Source organism: Thalassophryne amazonica, chromosome 15, assembly GCF_902500255.1.
Source record: "Thalassophryne amazonica chromosome 15, fThaAma1.1, whole genome shotgun sequence".
NCBI lineage: Eukaryota > Metazoa > Chordata > Actinopteri > Batrachoidiformes > Batrachoididae > Thalassophryne > Thalassophryne amazonica.
In genome coordinates this window covers 31,599,477-31,620,239 of record NC_047117.1, presented here as the reverse complement: position 1 = coordinate 31,620,239, position 20,763 = coordinate 31,599,477, and the positions used below count along the sequence as shown (strand labels likewise).

The window sequence follows — 20,763 nt, the reverse complement described above, 5'->3', positions numbered from 1 at the left end:
CACGACATGGTGTCAGAAGTGGGATAGTGGTAAGAAGCAGAGGAAAGGCAGCGGGAGAGCATTTTTTTTCCCTGAGACTCGTCAAAAAAAAAAAAAATGACAACGGACAGTGCTAATGCTAACGTGGCTATTACACAGGCTCCCCAGCTTGCAGCTAACCCTGCTAACCCACCTCCAAGTGCAACGTTCACAATTCAACCTCCTGAAGCATTCGACTTCTCTAAACCCCAGGACTGGGAGAAATGGGTTAGAAGGTTTGAAAGATTCAGACTAGCCAGCAACCTGCATCTTAGCTCTGAAGCTAACCAGGTAAACACATTAATCTACTGCATGGGGGACGAAGCGGATGATATACTGCAGGGCCAAGCTTTAACCGACGCACAGAGACAACAATACGGAGCAGTAAAAGACTCCTTTGCAACATATTTTGTGCCGAGGAAAAATGTAATATACGAGAGGGCAAAATTCAACCAACGGGTACAACAGACTAATGAAACAGTGGACTCCTTCATCACTGCTTTGTATAGCTTAGCTGAAAACTGTGGCTATGGTGCACTCCATGACGAGTTGATAAGAGACCGCCTTGTTGTAGGACTCAGAGACACAAGTCTAGCAGAGAGGATGCAGCTGGACAGAGATTTGACCTTGGAGAAGGCACTTAACATGGCACGGCAGTCGGAAGTGATCAAAAGACAGCAAACAGATCTCAGGGGAGAAGCCAAAGGTGAAATTGATGCGGTGGCGGCAAAGCATAAGAAACCAAAGCAGCCCACACCGAAGACAACTTTTCAACAGAAAAACCTGGCAACAAAGCCCAAAATACAAACTGACCGCCAGCAATGCTTCAGGTGTGGAAAAACCCCTGCACATGGAAAATGGCTATACCCAGCAAAAGATGTGATATGCCACACATGTGGGAAAAAGGGACACTACAGTAAAGTGTGCAAGTCACCCAAAGCAGTACATGTAGTGGACACGAGTACAGTTTGCAGAGACATTCCTTTGTTCCTCGGCTCAGTAGATGCAGACACAGACCCCTGGTACACAGATTTGACTATCAGAAGCCACAGAGTGAGGTTTAAGATAGACACAGGAGCGGATGTCTCAGCTATTCCAGCCCATACATACTACACCATTGCGGACAAAGACTTACATTTAAATGAAACAAACAGACCACTATTTGGCCCAGGTGGTACACCACTTTCTGTCATAGGCAAATACACAGAGTCACTATGTAAGGGGGAGCAGGTGATTCAAGAGGATGTGTATGTAATAAAAGACTTAAGTACAGCTTTGCTAAGCAGACCAGCTAGCGTGAAGCTTAACCTTGTCTCCAGGCTAGATAGCATAGATAAGAAAGTGATAGCAGAGTCCTATCCAAAACTTTGTCAAGGCTTAGGGATGTTGCAGCAGCCACATACAATTAAACTTAAGCCAGATGCCATTCCCTTTTCCCTAACAACACCAAGACGTGTTCCTATTCCTCTACTGAGCAAAGTGAAAGAGGAACTGCAGAGAATGGAGAGTCTGGGAGTCATCTCAAGAGTGGAAGAACCAACTGAATGGTGCTCTGGGATGGTTCCAGTGCCGTCAAAAAATGGTTCGGTGCGCATCTGCGTAGACCTAACCCGCCTCAATGAAGCAGTCTGCAGAGAGAAATACATACTACCTTCAGTAGAGCAGACGCTTGGATCCCTCGCAGGAGCGCAACTATTCAGCAAATTAGATGCTAACAGAGGGTTTTGGCAAATCCCATTGTCCCCAGAGTCAGCACGATACACAACTTTCATCACTCCCTTTGGCCGTTTTTTCTTCAACAGATTACCCTTTGGTATAGCCTCAGCCCCAGAACATTTTCAGCGGAGAATGTCCATGATCCTCGATGGGCTGCAGGGCGTCGTCTGCCACATGGACGATGTTCTCATATATAAGATCAAGAGGAGCATGACACGAGGCTTCATGTGGTACTGAACAAGCTCCAAGAGACCGGCGTCACACTAAACATGGAGACGTGTGAGCTGAGCACACACAAAGTCAAGTTCCTTGGTCACATCCTGTCTGCTCAGGGTGTGCAGCCAGACCCAGACAAAACAAAAGGTCTAAGAGACATGAAAGAACCCTCTAACACAGGTGAAGTCTGCAGTTTTCTGGGCATGGTTAATCAGCTGGGGAAATTTATCCCAGGGCTGGCAGAGAAGGACAAACCACTGAGAGACCTTCTCTCTAAGAAAAATGAGTGGATCTGGAGCTCTGTACAACAGAATGCATTTGATCAGCTGAAAAGTGATCTCACCTCACCTCCGGTGCTGACACTCTATGACCCCAACAAAGAGCTAAAACTGTCAGCAGACGCCTCTTCGTATGGACTGGGTGCTGTTCTTCTGCAAAAAGAGGAAGAACAGTGGAGGCCGGTTGCATATGCATCACGTTCAATGACTGAAACTGAACAAAGATATGCTCAGGTGGAAAAAGAGGCACTTAGATTAACATGGGGATGCGAAAGGTTCAGAGACTTCCTCATTGGGAGACATTTTTTACTTGAGACAGACCACAAGCCACTTGTCAGCCTGCTGGGTCACCAGACACTAACTGAGCTCCCTCCCAGAATCCAGCGGTTCAGACTTAGACTCATGTGGTACAGTTACTCTATCTCACACACACCAGGCAAAGATCTACACACAGCAGACACTCTCTCACGTGCACCTGTCTCCACAAGCCCAAACTTAAAGTTGGCAGACAAAGACTTAATAGAAGAAACAAGCATCTATGTTGATGAGTTAATCCACAACATGCCAGCTAGCTCATCATACTTGGCACAACTGAGGCACCAGTTGAAAGAAGACAGTGTTTGCTCAGAAGTGATGTCTTTTTTGTCAGAGAGGTTGGCCAGACTACAGTAAGGTCACAGGTCCAATGAAACCGTACTGGTCAGAAAGAACTGCGCTTACTGTACATGATGGACTGTTACTAAAAGGCTCCAGACTCGTCATTCCCACAGCAATGCGCAGCTCTGTCCTACAGGCTCTTCACGAAGGACACCAAGGGATGACGAGATGCAAGGAGCGGGCCAAAGAAACAGTGTGGTGGCCTGGCCTAAGCAGGCAACTAAATGAACTTGTGACAAACTGCACCACTTGCATCAGAGAACGCACCAACCCTGTGGAGCCACTGTTGCCGAGTGGGCTCCCAGAGAGGCCGTGGCAAAAGGTGGGAGCAGATTTACTCGCCCTAAACAACTGCAATTACCTGCTTGTAGTGGACTACTATTCAAGATTTGTGGAGATTGCTAAACTAACACCGATGCAGTCAGAGGATGTCATTGTGCACCTGAAGTCTATTTTTCCATACATGGCATTCCTGAACTGTTTTTCACTGACAACGGCCCACAGTTTTCCAGCCATCAGTTCAAGGACTTTTCATCAGCCTATGGATTCAAACATGTTACAAGCAGCCCAAGGTTTGCTCAAAGCAATGGAGAAGCAGAAAGACATATGCAGACTGTGAAAAGACTGCTAAAGAAAGCTAAAGATCCATATCTCGCTCTGTTAGCATATAGAGCTACCCCAACATCTAACGGATACAGTCCTGCTCAACTGCTGATGGGCCGCAGACTTCGAACACCAGTGCCTCAGCACCCCTCTCTTCTCAGCCCAGAGCTTCCTGATGGAGCCACCGTTGCCGAGAAAGAGAGAGGAAGATAAAAGATGCAAGCACGTTCAACAAGAGACACCGGGTGAGGAATCTATGTCAGCTCACACCTGGACAGCCTGTATGGATTACTGATACCAAAACTCAGGGTACAGTGGTTTCAACACATTCCACACCCCGCTCATATGTAGTGGACAGTCCCACAGGCACCATCAGACGCAACAGGTATCATCTTGTTCCCATGCCAGAGACTGTTCTTCAGGCTCAGACACCCTGCAAACCAACTGAGCCAGTAGAGTCTGTCTCAAACACATCAAGTCAACCAGAGGGCCCTAATCAGGCTCAAAAGACAGTGACACCTGCCCCTACCAGAACTTGGTTTGGCAGAGCGGTGATAAAACCCCATAGACTGGACTTATGAGAACATGGGATGGTGAACATATGGGGGTATCCGGGAAATGTTTTGTTCAGAAGAACATATTGAATTTCTTGAAGGCATAAGAGTTTGAGATTTATTACAACTAGTTACACATACACTTTGTCTCAGTTCAAATGTTTCTTTAAAAAGGGGAGATGTGGTAGAATTGAAGATTATTCTTGTGCTTTTATTTTGAAGACGTTTCAGACATTAACAGGAAGGAGGTTACGTGTGGTTAGGGTGTGGTGCTACAAAGCTGAAGGATAATAAAAATGGGTGTTCACTGAAAGTCTCATCTATTGGCACTATTCTTGAAGAAGTACGACAACCCGTACCCTGACTCCTCACACCTGCCTGCTGCTCGCTCTCCCTCCTCTGTGTTTGTCAAAAATAACGTGTTTTGTCAGGCTTTGTACAAGCTAAGCTAATGGCCGTTAACATTATAGCTGGTCACTTAGGCTGCGTTACAAGTTTGGCTGCACTTCTTACCTTGCTCTATTCCACTCGTCCCAGCATCACTGTCGGCACATTTTTTTAAAATATTTGTTTAGAGCATTTCTCAACCCTTTGTTTTCCTCTTCTCTTTTCTTTCCTTTTCTGGGCACCGGACTTAAGCTTACCAGACATACTGATTGCAGACCCGCGCACCTTCTCAGCGCCAAATTAAAAACAACCTCAAAGGTTGATCCAGGCCAAACCATTTTTGTGTTTGGGGTGGGAGGGTTCATGATCACTATTTCTCAAGGACAACTAGGGGAATACAAATAAAAAACTGTAATGTGATTGAAATAATAGTTTTCCACAAATAAGACTATTCTGACAATTTTTTAAAATCCACAATTTAATGAGGGCCCAGTTGTGGGCCCCCCCTCTCCCTGGGCCCGGGACAGCAGACCCCTTTGTCTCCCCCTATCGGCGGGCCTGGGTGCATGTTGGCATACTCTGTGACCCACATTCTGTTCGTGACGCCAGATTGAAGCAGCAGGACCTTCGTGGCCGGGACGACGGTGGGGATCGAACTCACGCGGTTCGCACAAAAGACCGTTCCTCTACCGGGTCAGCAAAGGGGAACTCCCTGTTAGCCAAGCTAGCCTGGCGAACGTCTTTCCAATTGGTACCCGGGACTTTCGTCCCGCTACAGTGATGTTAGGATGCCTGTATATTAATAACCTGCTAATTATACTGTCATAGTGATGTTAGGATGCCTTTATATTAATTACCTGTGAATTACGAGGTCTGTTAGAAAAGTATCGGACCTTGTTATTTTTTGCAAAAACTATATGGATTTTAATTATGTGCGCTTGCATCTGCCAAGCTTGAACCTTCGTGCGCATGCGTGTTTTTCATGTCTGTCGGTTGCGTCATTCACCTGTGGGCAGGCTTTGAGTGAGCACTGGTCCAACCCTCTCGTCGGATTTTCATTGTCAGGAAAATGTCTTAACGGCTGGCGCAGCGCTGCATCAAATTTTTCAAGAAACTGTGATACAGCCAGGTGGAAACCATTCGGAAAATTCAGATGGCTTTCGGTGAAAATCCTATGGGCATCACACAGATTAAGGAGCATTACAACCGGATTAAAGACGGCCCACAGTGGCTAAGCGCGCGCCGCGCTTCGAGCGGCCATCTACAGGCTGAAATGGCCATCATTTCCAAAGTGAAGGCTGTGTTGATCTGGGATGTCGTGTGACTACCAGAGAAATGGCAGAAAAGGTGGACATAAGCCATTTTTCATCAGATTCCACTGTTACAGGAGATTTTGTAATGAAAGACATTTGGAGGCATTCGCGAGTCGGGACGAAGCCGCAATGGCGTTAGGTCTTCCACCATTCAGAAGATTCAGACGGCTTTCAGTGGCTTTTTAGTCAAGTGAGTATCCGAGAAATTGTGGAGAGCTGGGCATGTCACAACATGTCCCGTGAGACTTCCAACATGGACTTGCTTTTGTTCTCTGCCATTGCAGTTTAGTGATTCACAGGATTGCTAAAGTTTGTAGCGTCAACAGCAGATGCTATTATTGTGAACACCCCCTTTTCCACTTTTTTTTTTTACTAATAGCCCAATTTCATAGCCTTAACAGTGTGCATATCATTGGTCTTGTTGGATTTGTGAGAATCTACTGGTACCTTGTTTCCCATGTAACAATAAGAAATATACTCAAAACCTGGATTAATCTTTTTAGTCACATAGCACTATTATTCTAAACACTACTGTATATTCATACTAGTCTGGATGAACTAAAATGTGTTAAACCTTGAGTTTTCACTCAATACAGTTGCATAAATTGATGAAAGGACCAAAAACATCTTGTATTTCAATATTTATCAAACATTTGAGGGGTTTTTTTTCTCCTTTTTTTTGTTAAATAATGAAGAGTATTCTGAAAAAAAAAAACATAAAAAAAAATCACAGTATGAAGAGAAACTGGGAAAAAAATTTTAAAGAACAAAGAGTAATTTGTTTAGGGAAAAAAGGACAAGAATATTTTAAGTTGACAGTCAATTTCCCCTTTAATGAAAAATACAAAAACCCCTTTCAAGAGTAATTATGAAGCAATTTGGCAAACATTTTGTGAGAAGAGCAGTTGGTTTTTGCAGTAACAAGGCAAAATTGTCATTTCAACAATCTGCATGGGCTTCAAGTAAAGTTAAAGAAAAGGCTTATAAACAGAGACGCTTCAATGAGGTATCACATGCTGATTTAAAGTTCCCTCCACAAAAACATTAGGATTTAGAATTGAGATGATAAATAAGACGTGTCAATAAAATCTTGTTTGACCTGTTTTTCATACATACATGTACGACAAGTCTTGGAAACTGCAGATTGTCCAAAGAACAAGCCTGAGACAACTGAACATTTTCCAACGTAAATTACGAGCTCAGTCATTGCTGTGGCTCAAAATATTTGACCAGAAAGCAGCAGCACTTTGAGGACCATAACTAGAATTATCAGCATCACTTTTGCAGATTAAAAACTGAATTATCGTCAAATTACAAACCTAAATTCACAATAATAATAATAATCATAAAAAAATTAAAGGTTCTCTAGTTAACTCTGCAAAGATGCTTCTTGAAGCAAACCTGGCATCTGTACAAGTGTGACAGAACCCACGCTTAAATGCTTGTTGTCACTCATACTGAAGTGAGATGTAAACAAGAGATGTTTCTAGACACTTTCAAAAATTATTAAAGGGTAACAACAACACAACCACCACACATAAAACATGAACCTACAACAGCAGCCTGAACATCTGTGCTCTGAATCACTACCTTTCTTTGGGGCATCTTCATTTTGTCACATTATTTTGAAGAGTGGGCTGTAGTAGTACTACTCCAACCAAGACCAACTCTTCCAGTCTTCGCACTCTGTGGACTGACGATGACAGTCAGCCACAATTAAAAAGTGGCTGAAAAACAGATTTAGTAACACTGTAAAAATATGAGCACTGCCATCAATTTAAGAAGGAAGTCGTCCTTGTACTAAGAAAGCACATTTTCTTTTCTTTTTTAAATTAGTCCTCTCACCAGTGTGGTGTAAAAACAAAATAATAATAAAATGAGCTCCCAGACATGATAAGCCCAGTACGCCTGGATCCAAGTCTAGTCCCGGACTGTCTACATAATCTGCTCTATTCAGAGTCCAGAACACTAACAGGAGCAATCAGGAATGCCCTGAAAGCTTTACATTTCAACTTGACAGAATAAAAATATTTTAAGAGAAATAATATAATAAAAAAAGTGCAAAGGAAAAAAAATGAAAAGGTACACCACGTGATAATATGAGCTTCTCAGACAAGAATATAGAAACAAGCCATTCAGGCCAAATTGGTTAGGACGTGTGGCACTGAACGCCTCCAGCACTGGCATAGTCGTCCTCGTCCACGTAGTAGTAATGATGGCTGTGTCGTCTCCTGTTGTCAAAGTCACAGTCCTCCAGGTCAGCGTAGGTGTAGAGGTCTTCATCCATACTCTCAGACTGCTCTGTCTCCATCTTCACTGGCAGGTAACGCTCCAGCTCTTTCAGTTTGTGCTTCGGGAGAAAGTTGGCTTGTGGGAACAAGACCTAATGTGAATTTAAACACAAACATGCACGTCAGTGACTTCACACCAACAGCCACGCAGTGTAACACAAAACTTCATCAGAAGTTTCAGCAGAACTGCTTACTGAAAAGTGGATGATGAGGCGGCCCTTCTCAAACGGGCGGCGATACACAGGCATCCCTTCATTCAGCACACACTTTGTGTCTTCAGGCTTGATCAAATCCCCTGAGGGAAAGAACACAAATCACTGAAAAAAATGTCTACACAGTCCATGAGAATACTGAGGCAACAGAACCTTGAAAATTAATTTGGTATTAAACACAAATCTGCAAAAAAGGTATCTACAATAAAACTCACATTTGAATTCAGGTGGTATATGTGAGGAGTTTTTACTATAGCCAGTTTATATGAGTGAGAATTTCTTTCTTTGAAGATCATGGACTATTGTGGACTAGTGATGCCATGTGAGGGGTGACCATGTGATCTGTGTACTTATTTCCAAAACAGAATGTTCTCAGTTCAATACCACCTAATGTGGAGGTGCATCAGGAAGGGCATCCAAAGTAAAATGTGCCAACTCACTGTCAATTCAATTCATATCCTGCTGTGGTGACCCCAAGCTTAAAGCGGGAAGCTCAAAGAATTTAGTAGTGAAGCGCTTGTTTGTTTCCCCCCCCCAAGCACATGGGATGGCAGTGTCTATTAAAAAAATGCTTCAATTTGCTTGGCCATCACTATTGTGTACCATGATGTCTCAGCAGTTATGTGTGAAATGATCTGTACTTCTGCAGGTGAGCCATGAATAGAGCTGAAACAATTAATCGAGTTAATCGATTAAAATCAATTATTAAAATAGTTGTCAACTAATTTAGTCATCGATTAGTTGCTAAAAACTTTGTTTTACCGCAAGTCTTTCGTTTCTTCCATATAATCAACCGAGCTTTGCTTTGAATCTTGAACCAATGGAGTGCTTCGAGCTGCTGCTTTGTTGGTTTCATTTGTTTTATTTCGCTTTATCTTAATTTTTCTCCACTAAAACCCTAAAGAGCATATGTCTGTGAGGAATATTTACCTTTTTATGTTAAACTGACCTGTTATGGTCTTCTGAAACAGCTGATAGATGTATTTTATGCTAATGCGTTAGCATGTCTATGGCGTTTTCAATGTTAAAGTTAGCATTAAGCTACTGGCATTTCAGCATGTTTGTGCATTTGTTTTCTGTATAATAATTAATGGCTCAGCGTTTGTTGTCATAAAAGAGTCAAATGTATTACAAATTATATTTTTTTATGTGTTTTATTTATATATTAATAATTGCAACAATAATAGTAATAATAACTAATAATGCTACAATTTTAGAGAAAGAGACAGGAGTCACGTGTTATTGTGAAATGAACACATAGTTTACAAGTTATACAGAGAATGTTGCACATATAATGAGTCAAGCTACAGTTTTTGATTTAGGTTTTATGGTTAACTGGTTATGCTAATTGCTCATTTGCAGCAACAAAAATACCTCTTTTTTTCACCATATATTTGATAACATTTATATGTTTCAATGTTGTTTTATGGCAACTCAGCACTTTGATAAAGCAATGTCATTTGAAATAATTATTATTTTTGTTCTTTATTATAAACTGTTTTATTCTTTATTATTTTATATTTCAACTGCCAAGGGACATTTGACGATTTGATTTTCAAGTATTTTAAGTTTTCAAATAATGTTTTGTTGTTAAATAAAGTGATGGAAGGAGAGAAAAATTTTTCCCTGGCACATTTTAAAAAAATTCCCCGCTAATCCGATTAATCGTGTCTAAACCCCATCAGATTCATGGATGATCCAAATAATCGTTTGTTGCAGCCCTAGCCATGAATTCTTCATGCAACACAATGCAGATTTCTTGAGAGCACTGACCAAAGTTTTGATTACCCTCCTGGTCTTTCATGGGAGTAGAAGAAAGATTTCAGAAAACAAAATTAAATGAAGGAGTCTGGATAACAAATGCAGAGGTAAGACTGTTACCTACAATGCATCCGGAAAGTATTCACAGCAATTCACTTATTCCAAATTTTGCTATGTTACAACCTTATTTCAAAATAGATGACAATTATACAACCCTTGACAAAAATTATGGAATCACCGGCCTCTGAGGATGTTCATTCAGTTGTTTAATTTTGTAGAAAAAAAAGCAGATCACAGACATGACACAAAACTAAAGTCATTTCAAATGGCAACTTTCGGGCTTTAAGAAACACTATAAGAAATCAGGAAAAAAAAATGGCAGTCAGTAACGGTTACTTTTTTTAGACCAAGCAGAGGGAAAAAAATACGGAATCACTCAATTCTGAGGAAAAAATTATGGAATCATGAAAAACAAAAGAACGCTCCAACACATCACTAGTATTTTGTTGCACCACCTCTGGCTTTTATAACAGCTTGCAGTCTCTGAGGCATGGACTTAATGAGTGACAAACAGTACTCTTCATCAATCTGGTTCCAACTTTCTCTGATTGCTGTTGCCAGATCAACTTTGCAGGTTGGAGCCTTGTCATGGACCATTTTCTTCAACTTCCACCAAAGATTTTCAATTGGATTAAGATCTGGACTATTTGCAGGCCATGACATTGGCCCTATGTGTCTTTTTGCAAGGAATGTTTTCACAGTTTTTGCTCTATGGCAAGATGCATTATCATCTTGAAAAATGATTTCATCATCCCCAAACATCCTTTCAATTGATGGGATAAGAAAAGTGTCCAAAATATCAAGGTAAACTTGTGCATTTATTGATGATGTAATGACAGCCATCTCCCCAGTGCCTTTACCTGACATGCAGCCCCATATCATCAATGACTGTGGAAATTTACATGTTCTCTTCAGGCAGTCATCTTTATAAATCTCACTGGAACAGCACCAAACAAAAGTTCCAGCATCATCACCTTGCCCAATGCAGACTGGAGATTCTTCACTGAATATGACTTTCATCCAGTCATCCACAGTCCACGATTGCTTTTCCTTAGCCCATTGTAACCTTGTTTTTTTCTGTTTAGGTGTTAATGATGGCTTTCGTTTAGCTTTTCTGTATGTAAATCCCATTTCCTTTAGGTGGTTTCTTAGTTCGGTCACAGACGTTGACTCCAGTTTCCTCCCATTTGTTCCTCATTTGTTTTGTTGTGCATTTTCGATTTTTGAGACATATTGCTTTAAGTTTTCTGTCTTGACGCTTTTATGTCTTCCTTGGTCTACCAGTATGTTTGCCTTTAACAACCTTCCCATGTTGTTTGTATTTGGTCGAGAGTTTAGACACAGCTGACTGTGAACAACCAACATCTTTTGCAACATTGCGTGATGATTTACCCTCTTTAAGAGTTTGATAATCCTCTCCTTTGTTTCAACTGACATCTCTCGTGTTGGAGCCATGATTCATGTCAGTCCACTTGGTGCAACAGCTCTCCACGGTGTGATCACTCCTTTTTAGATGCAGACTAATGAGCAGATCTGATTTAATGCAGGTGTTAGTTTTGGAGATGAAAATTTACAGGGTGATTCCATAATTTTTTCCTCAGAATTGAGTGATTCCATATTTTTTTCCCTCTGCTTGGTCGAAAGAAGTAACCGTTACTGACTGCCACAACTTTTTTTTCTTGATTTCTTATAGTGTTTCTTAAAGCCAGAAAGTTGCCATTTGAAATGACTTTAGTTTTGTGTCATGTCTGTGATCTACTTTTTTTCTACAAAATTAAACAACTGAATGAACATCCTCCGAGGCCGGTGATTCCATCATTTTGCCAGGGGTTGTACATACAATACCCTAAAATGACAATATGAAAAAAGTTTGTTTTTTTCTTGTTTGTTTGTTTTTTTTTTAGATTTTTGCAAATTCATAAAAAAAAAAAAAAAAAAAGTGGGGCCAGAAAGAGGTCTGTAATTTTCATCATTGGTACACTTCAACTATGAGACACAAAATGAGAAAAAAAATTCCAGGAAATCACATTATAGGATTTTTAAAGAATTTATTTGTAAATTATGGTGGAAAATAAGTACTTGGTCAATAACAAACAAGCAATATTTCTGGCTATCACAGACCTGTAACTTCTTTAAGAAGCTCTTCTGTCTTCCACCCGTTACCTGTATTAATGGCACCTGTTGGAACTCGTTATCTGTATAAAAGACACCTACCCACAGCCTCAAACAGTCAGACTCCAAACTCAACCATGGCCAAGACCAAAGAGCTGTCGAAGGACACCAGGAAGAAAATTGTAGATGTGCACCAGGCTGGGAAGAGTGAGTCTACATTAGTCAAGCAGGTTGGTGTGAATAAATCAACTGTGGGAGCAATTGTAAGAAAACGGAAGACATACAAGACCACTGATAATCTCCCTCGATCTGGGGCTCCACGCAAGATGTCATCCCGTGTGGTCAAAATGATCATGAGAACGGTAAACAAAAATCCCAGAACTACACAGAGGGACATGATGAATGAGCTGGTACCAAAGTAACAAAGGCTACACACTACGCAGAGAGGGACTCAAAATCCTGCAGTGCCAGACGTGTCCTCCTGCTTAAGCTAGTACATGTCCAGGCCCATCTGAAGTTTGCCAGAGAGCATACGGATGATCCAGAAGAGGACTTGGAGAATATCATGTGGTCAGATAAAACCAAAATAGAACTTTTTGGTAAAAACTGAACTAGTCATGTTTGGAGGAAGACGAATGCTGAGTTGCATCCCAAGAACACCATACCTACTGTGAAGCATGGGAGTGGAAACATCATGCTTTGGGGTTGTTTTTCTGCAAAGGGGACAGGACGACTGATCCGTGTTAAGGGAAGAATGAACGTGGCCATGAATCGTGAGATTTTAAGCCAAAACCTCCTTCCATCAGTGAGAGCATTGAAGATGCAACGTGGCTGGGTCTTCCAGCATTACCCAAACACACCGCTCAGGCAGCGAAGGAGTGGCTCTGTAAAAAGCATTTCAAGGTCCTGGAGTGGCCTAGCCACTCTCCAGACCTCAACCCCATAGAAAATTTGTGGAGGGAGTTGAAAGTCCGTGTTGCCCAGCAACAGCCCCAAAACATCATTGCTCTAGAGGAGATCTGCATGGAGGAATGGGCCAAAATACCAGCTACAGTGTGTGCAAACCTGGTGAAGACTTACAGGAGACGTTTGACCTCTGTCATTATCAACAAAGATTATGTTACAAAGTACTGAGTTGAACTTTCGTTATTGACCAAATACTTATTTTCCACCATAATTTACAAATAAATTCTTTAAAAATCCTACAATGTGATTTCCTGGAATTTTTTTTTTTCCTCATTTTGGCTCTCATAGTTGAAGTGTACCAATGATGAAAATTACAGACCTCTGTCATCTTTTTAAGTAGGAGAACTTGCACAATCAGGGACTGACAAAATACTTTTTTTTAACTCCACTGTAACTATTCACAGCCTTTGCCACGGAGCTCAAGTGCATCCTGTTTCCACTGATCATCCTTAAGATGTTTCTACAGCTTAGCCGGAGTCCACCTGGGGTAAATTCAGCTGATTGGACATGATTTGGAAAGGCACACAGCTGCCTACATATAAGGTCCCACAGTTGACAGTGCACAAACCAAGTATGAAGTCAAAGGAATTGTCTGTAGACCTCCGAGACAGGATTGTCTCAAGGCACAAATCTGAGGAAGGGTACAGAAACATTTCTGCTGCTTTGAAGGTCTCAATGAGCACAGTGGCCTCCATCATCCGTAAATATAATAAGTTCATATCCACCAGGACTCTTCCTAGAGCTGCCCGCCCGTCTAAACTGAGCGCTCGAGGAAGAAGGACCTTAGTCAGGGAGGTAACCAAGGGCCTGATAGTCACTCTGTCAGTCCATACTAGAGTCCATTTATTCAGAGGGTAGCAACAACTGAGAACATGGCGCCATTATGGGGTCTTTTTTTAATCAGTTAACCAACACATCCAGGTACAGGTACTAACAAAATAAATAGAAAAATAGTTAAGCTATCAAATTTACAATTTATGATGATTTATTTCATTAATTTAAAGCCTGTTTTATGCTGCAACTCTAACACCTTGTCATGCAATGACGTGTGACAGTTTTAAAGTTCTCTGTCACTGGATTATGCTTTATTCTGGATTGATTTGACTTTCAACAAGGTTTTCTTTCTACAATCATCACCTTGTGGGCTTTCTGCCAAATGTATGTGAGCGTGTGCACTGCAAAAACTATTAAAATATGAGAGGAAAGCGTGAATGAAGAAAAGTGTCAAATCACAGCCTTTTGCTGTGTCTGATTTAACAGGTGCGTGTCAAATTGCGGGTCCGTGTCCGAGCATGGTGTGGAAAAAAAAGAGAGCGTAAACAGTCGGTCTTTTAATCAGGGAAATGACTCTGGTCCCACATGCGAGGGGTTTTTAATGGAAATGCATTGCGATCAGACAGGACATTTTATCCGATGTGAGCAAAAAATGTGTTGTACAAAATCCATTATAGTGTTTATATTTTTGCATGGAAAACCATACAAAAACATTGGGGCTTTTTTTTTGGTCCGGTGACCACGAATATCCGGTTTATACGATGGCGGTTTATGTGAGTTTTACTGAACAATAAATTTACCTCGCAAAGCTTTGACGATGAAGTCGCTTCCATCCCAGATGGCTGACTTTATTTTCCCAACTTTTTCTTCTGTTCGGATCTGAAGGGAATCTGTAAATCTTGAAGCCCTTGCTGTGTCTATTTGTGCATTCAAATGCACAACAACCCAGCATTTTCAGCGAATAAATAAATAAAATAGCTGGATTTACATACAGACAGCTTAACAGCAAACACTATTTTGGCCCCAAGATGGCACCACGAGTCACGTCGCTACTCTATGAATAAAGGGACTCTAGTCCATGTGGCTCACCGATCAACTATGATTCATTACACCACTAACAAGCACATGCAATGGAACCACAGAGATGCCTTAAAACAACATGTTTTTTGAACATAGTTTAAAATAAGCAGCAATAAACTTTATAGTATCCACTGCTGTTTTCAACAGCAACTAATTCAAACACAATGTCACTATCAATGCAGAACAGCAACAGGAGACAACTACAGAAGTTATTGAAATGTCAAGCTATGGGATGTGGCAAATGAATTTTCTTTTTCCCCCATGCTGATTGGTAGATATTTATTAATACTGCCATGATGGCCAAAACCTGAAGAAACCGGAGGGTTCATTAAACTTTTGTCTTTTAGGGTCTCACCTCATGTGTCAATCTGTGCTCAGTCAATATTTTCCAACTAAACTAGTATTGAGACTGGAAGCGGCTCAGCAGTCTTGCTTCTGGGTGATTATAGTTTGCTGAAGACGTGAGACAAATTTCAACCTAGTATGAAAACTAATAATGCCATAGGTTTGCATCATCTTTCCAGTCACGATGGAGTTGAGCCTTAAAAGAATTGATAGTTTGCACTGATACAGTATCTTTTGAGAGTCTGTTCCAGTCTCCTACTCTTTTGATGGCAAAGAAGTTGGACCTTAGGCCAATAGCAATCTCTATTATTATTGGCAGCATTTCATTATTGGCAGCACTCTGTATAAGGCTAGAAAGGGCTACATAATATATATATATATATATATATATATATATATATATATATATATATATATATATATATATATATATATATATACACACTCAACAAAAATATAAATGCAACACTTTTGGTTTTGCTCTCATTTTGTATGAGATGAACTCAAAGATCTAAAACTTTTTCCACATACACAATATCACCATTTCCATCAAATATTGTTCACAAACCAGTCTAAATCTGTGACAGTGAGCACTTCTCCTTTGCTGAGATAATCCATCCCACCTCACAGGTGTGCCATATCAAGATGCTGATTAGACACCATGATTAGTGCACAGGTGTGCCTTAGACTGCCCACAATAAAAGGCCACTCTGAAAGGTGCAGTTTTATCACACAGCAAAATGCCACAGATGTCGCAAGATTTGAGGGAGCGTGCAATTGGCATGCTGACAGCAGGAATGTCAACCAGAGCTGTTGCTCGTGTATTGAATGTTCATTTCTCTACCATAAGCCGTCTCCAAAGGCGTTTCAGAGAATTTGGCAGTACATCCAACCAGCCTCACAACCGCAGACCACGTGTAACCACACCAGCCCAGGACCTCCACATCCAGCATGTTCACCTCCAAGATCGTCTGAGACCAGCCACTCGGACAGCTGCTGAAACAATCGGTTTGCATAACCCAAGAATTTCTGCACAAACTGTCAGAAACTGTCTCAGGGAAGCTTATCTGCATGCTCGTCGTCCTCATCGGGGTCTCGACCTGACTCCAGTTTGTCGGCGTAACCGACGTGAGTGGGCAAATGCTCACATTCACTGGCGTTTGGCACGTTGGAGAGGTGTTCTCTTCACGGATGAATCCCGGTTCACACTGTTCAGGGCAGATGGCAGACAGCGTATGTGGCGTCGTGTGGGTGAGCGGTTTTCTGATGTCAATGTTGTGGATCGAGTCGCCCATGGTGGCGGTGGGGTTATGGTATGGGCAGGCGTCTGTTATGGACGAAGAACACAGGTGCATTTTATTGATGGCATTTTGAATGCACAGAGATACTGTGACGAGATCCTGAGGCCCATTGTTGTGCCAATCCAAGAACATCACCTCATGTTGCAGCAGGATAATGCACGGCCCCATGTTGCAAGGATCTGTACACAATTCTTGGAAGCTGAAAATGTCCCAGTTCTTGCATGGCCGGCATACTCACCAGACATGTCACCCAATGAGCATGTTTGGGATGCTCTGGACCGGCGTATACGACAGCGTCTACCAGTTCCTGCCAATATCCAGCAACTTCGCACAGCCATTGAAGAGGAGTGGACCAACATTCCACAGGCCACAATTGACAACCTGATCAACTCTATGCGAAGGAGATGTGTTGCACTGCATGAGGCAAATGGTGGTCACACCAGATACTGACTGGTATCCCCCCCCCCCAATAAAACAAAACTGCAACTTTCAGAGTGGCCTTTTATTGTGGACAGTCTGAGGCACACCTGTGCACTAATCATGGTGTCCAATCAGCATCTTGATATGGCACGCCTGTGAGGTGGGATGGATTATCTCAGCAAAGGAGAAGTGCTCACTATCACAGATTTAGACTGGTTTGTGAACAATATTGGAGGGAAATGGTGATATTGTGTATGTGGAAAAAGTTTTAGATCTTTGAGTTCATCTCATACAAAATGGGAGCAAAACCAAAAGTGTTGCGTTTATATTTTTGTTGAGTGTATATCACTTTTGTAGCACAAGCACATGTCTAGGTCTTTTATTGTGAAAGGTCAGTATGGGAGGTGTGTTTGTTGCTTCTGTTGCAAGTGCGTATTGCTTGATGGTGACTTCAGTACAGTGCCTCCCAGTTAGATATACCTGGAAACAGGGGCACTGACAGGGATTTTGGGCCCCATGAAAAGAAATCTTACTGGGCCACCCCCATATTATTTTGTTAGTATTATAAACGTATTAGGGGTCTCTCTGGGCCCCTGTCAATCAAGGGCCCCTAGAATCCTTCTCCTTATTCTCCCCTTTGCGGCACCCCTGCCTGGAAGACCTCCCTAGGGAGACGACAGGGAGCATCCTCACTAGATGCCAGAAGCATCCTTGCCGGCTCCTTTTGAGGCAAAGACGCAGTTCTACTCAGAGTCCCTCCTGGATATTCAAGCTTCTTGCCCTGTGTTGGAGTACAGGTTTTTTTTGTTGTTGTTGTTGTTTTTTGTTTTTAAACGTTCTCAGTATTATCATGAGAAACAGACATAAAAAAAAACAAAAAACAAAAACAAAACACGCATTTTTACATTTACTATTGGCCGAATCTAAAGCCCCCTTATTAAGCCTCACTCTGATTGGATCATTCTCGAGAGTGGCATTCTGATTGGCTGTAACTGAAGCCAGGCGCTTTTTTTTTTTTTCTTTTTCCCTTCTCTTCCTCCCTTTCCTCTTCTTCCTTTTCCAACAGGATTAAATGTACAAACCATCTTGGCATTTAACAATATGAAACATCCTAGTGCGGTTTACAAGGCACTGGTAACTTAACAAAAGAAGAAAAGAAGAGACACACACACACACACAAGAAGATATACATCTATATACAAACATCAGAGGTCAGCAAAAAGTTGTAGATCTTCTATGGCTTCCATCACAGATGGTGCATTTTTACATAATCTGTTTAAGGGATTTTACATAGTTATCTTGCATTTGTTTTTTAAAGACAGTGAAAGACAGTGGGCTTTACTTTCTTACATTTACAGTAGTGTTCAGAATAATAGTAGTGCTATGTGACTAGAAAAATTAATCCAGGTTTTGAGTATATTTCTTATTGTTACATAGGAAACAAGGTACCAGTAGATTCAGTAGATTCTCACAAATCCAACAAGACCAAGCATTCATGATATGCACACTCTTAAGGCTATGAAACTGGGCTATTAGTAAAGAAAAGTAGAAAAGGGGGTGTTCACAATAATAGTAGTGTGGCATTCAGTCAGTAAGTTCGTCAATTTTGTGGAACAGACAGGTGTGAATCAGGTGTCCCCTATGTAAGGATGAAGCCAGCACCTGTTGAACATGCTTTTCTCTTTGAAAGCCTGAGGAAAATGGGACGTTCAAGACATTGTTCAGAAGAACAGCGTAGTTTGATTAAAAAGTTGATTGGAGAGGGGAAAACGTATACGCAGGTGCAAAAAATTATAGGCTGTTCATCTACAATAATCTCCAATGCTTTAAAATGGACAAAAAAAAAAAAAACAGAGATTCGTGGAAGAAAACGGAAAACAACCATCAAAATGGATAGAAGAATAACCAGGATGGCAAAGGCTCACCCACTGATCAGCTCCAGGATGACAGTCTGGAGTTACCTGTAAGTGCTGTGACAGAAGACGCCTGTGTGAAGCTGTGTGAGACGACCCCCAAACTCTGAATTCAAGCCACAGTTCACAGTGAAGACAGTGAAGCATGGTGGTGCAAGCATCATGATATGGGCATGTTCCTCCTACTATGGTGTTGGGCCTATTGCATACCAGGTATCATGGATCAGTTTGGATATGTCAAAATACTTGAAGAGGTCATGTTGCCTTATGCTGAAGAGGACATGCCCTTGAAATGGGTGTTTCAACAAGACAATGACCCCCAAGCACACTAGTAAACCAGCAAAATCTTGGTTCCAAACCAACAAAATTAATGCCTCGCAGATGTGAAGAAATCATGAAAAACTGTGGTTATACAAATAAATACTAGTTTAGTGATTCAAAGGATTGTTAAAAAAGCAGTTTGAACATAATAGTTTTGAGTTTGTAGCATCAACAGGAGATACTACTATTATTGTGAACACCCCCTTTTCTACTTTTTTTTTTTTTTTTTTTTTTACTAACAGCCCAATTTCATAGCCTTAAGAGTGTGCATATCATGAATGCTTGGTCTTGTTGGATTTGTGAGAATCTACTGAATCTACTGGTACCTTGTTTCCCATGTAACAATAAGAAATATACTCAAAATCTGGATTAATCTTTTTAGTCACATAGCACTACTATTATTCTGAACACTACTGTAGATGTATGTATAAAATATTTTGCTAACAATAAGGTATTGTTCAGCACAATTCTTGTTTCAGTGTCTCTTGAAGAAATACCAAAAACAATACTATCCCATTTCAGATCACTTTGCAGCTGGATTCTTGGAGATAGCCAGTTCCACAAGTCATCCCAAAACATCCTGGAATATATGCACTGGTAAAATAAATGTTCGGTTGTTTCAATGTTGTTATCACAGAATATACAGTTGTTTTGCTCAATATTAAATCTTTTTCTAAGCAGTTCCCTGGATGGATAAATTTCATTTAAAATTTTAAAGTGTGTTTCTTTTGCTTTGGGACTAATGGGAAATTTTAGATATTCAGTTCAAATTTTTTTAATTTCACCTTTAGAAAATTTTTTGATGATTGAGTTTCTATTTGGTTTTATGGGGAATAATTGATTATTTAGGCATTTTCTGAGAGTTTTGTTGGGTATATTTTTTCTAAAAAAATGTGTTCATAGATTTGCAGGTTTGGGAGGTTAGGAGCAGGCAGATTGTTCAGTTCCATGCTCTCTATTAGGCGTTTGAGAGCTTGAGGGATTGCTTTGGAGATTTTTTTAAATTCTGCCCTTCGATATGTAATATTGTGAAGGGTGCAGAAGTTTTCAAATGATAGCCAGTTCCCTCGGTCATCCATTAGATGGCGTATTGACCACACTCCTTTATCCATCCAGTTCTGCAAGAAAATAGATTTTCTATTTCAAAGTACATGGGGTTTGATGTGGAGTAAAATTGTGGTTGTACATAAGTTTCCAGCTTAACAGGACTTGTTTATGAAAGGATGATAGTTTAACTGGTAATTTATCAACATTAAAATCACATCTAAGGATGAATTCAATACCTCCCATTTTATCAAATAGGCCTTTGGAGAGGCAGAACCGGATGCTATTTTTTTCAGTTAGGAAAGATTTTAACCATTTTATTTTTAGTACAGTATTTAAACACTCAAAGTCAATTACTTGAAGTCCACCTTCCTTGTATTCTTTTATGGTTTCAGATTTTTTAATATAGCGAACTTTGTTT

The 20,763-nt window shown here is 40.9% G+C and overlaps 1 protein-coding gene across 2 annotated transcripts in view; it reads right to left on the bottom strand.

Annotated features, from left to right (window-relative positions):
• Positions 1-6,556: 6,556 nt before the first annotated feature.
• Positions 6,557-20,763, bottom strand: part of dnaja1 (DnaJ heat shock protein family (Hsp40) member A1) — a 49,144-nt gene continuing 34,937 nt past the window's right edge. Inside the window, exons 8-9 of one of the 2 annotated variants that reach the window (XM_034188142.1) lie at positions 8,228-8,328; positions 6,557-8,125 (exon numbers count right to left, since the gene is read on the bottom strand). In XM_034188142.1, coding sequence (XP_034044033.1) covers positions 7,892-8,125; positions 8,228-8,328 — 335 coding nt within the window. In that variant the 3' untranslated portion in view covers positions 6,557-7,891. The remainder of the gene's footprint in view (positions 8,126-8,227; positions 8,329-20,763) is intronic. The other variant, XM_034188141.1, reaches the window with a different exon arrangement.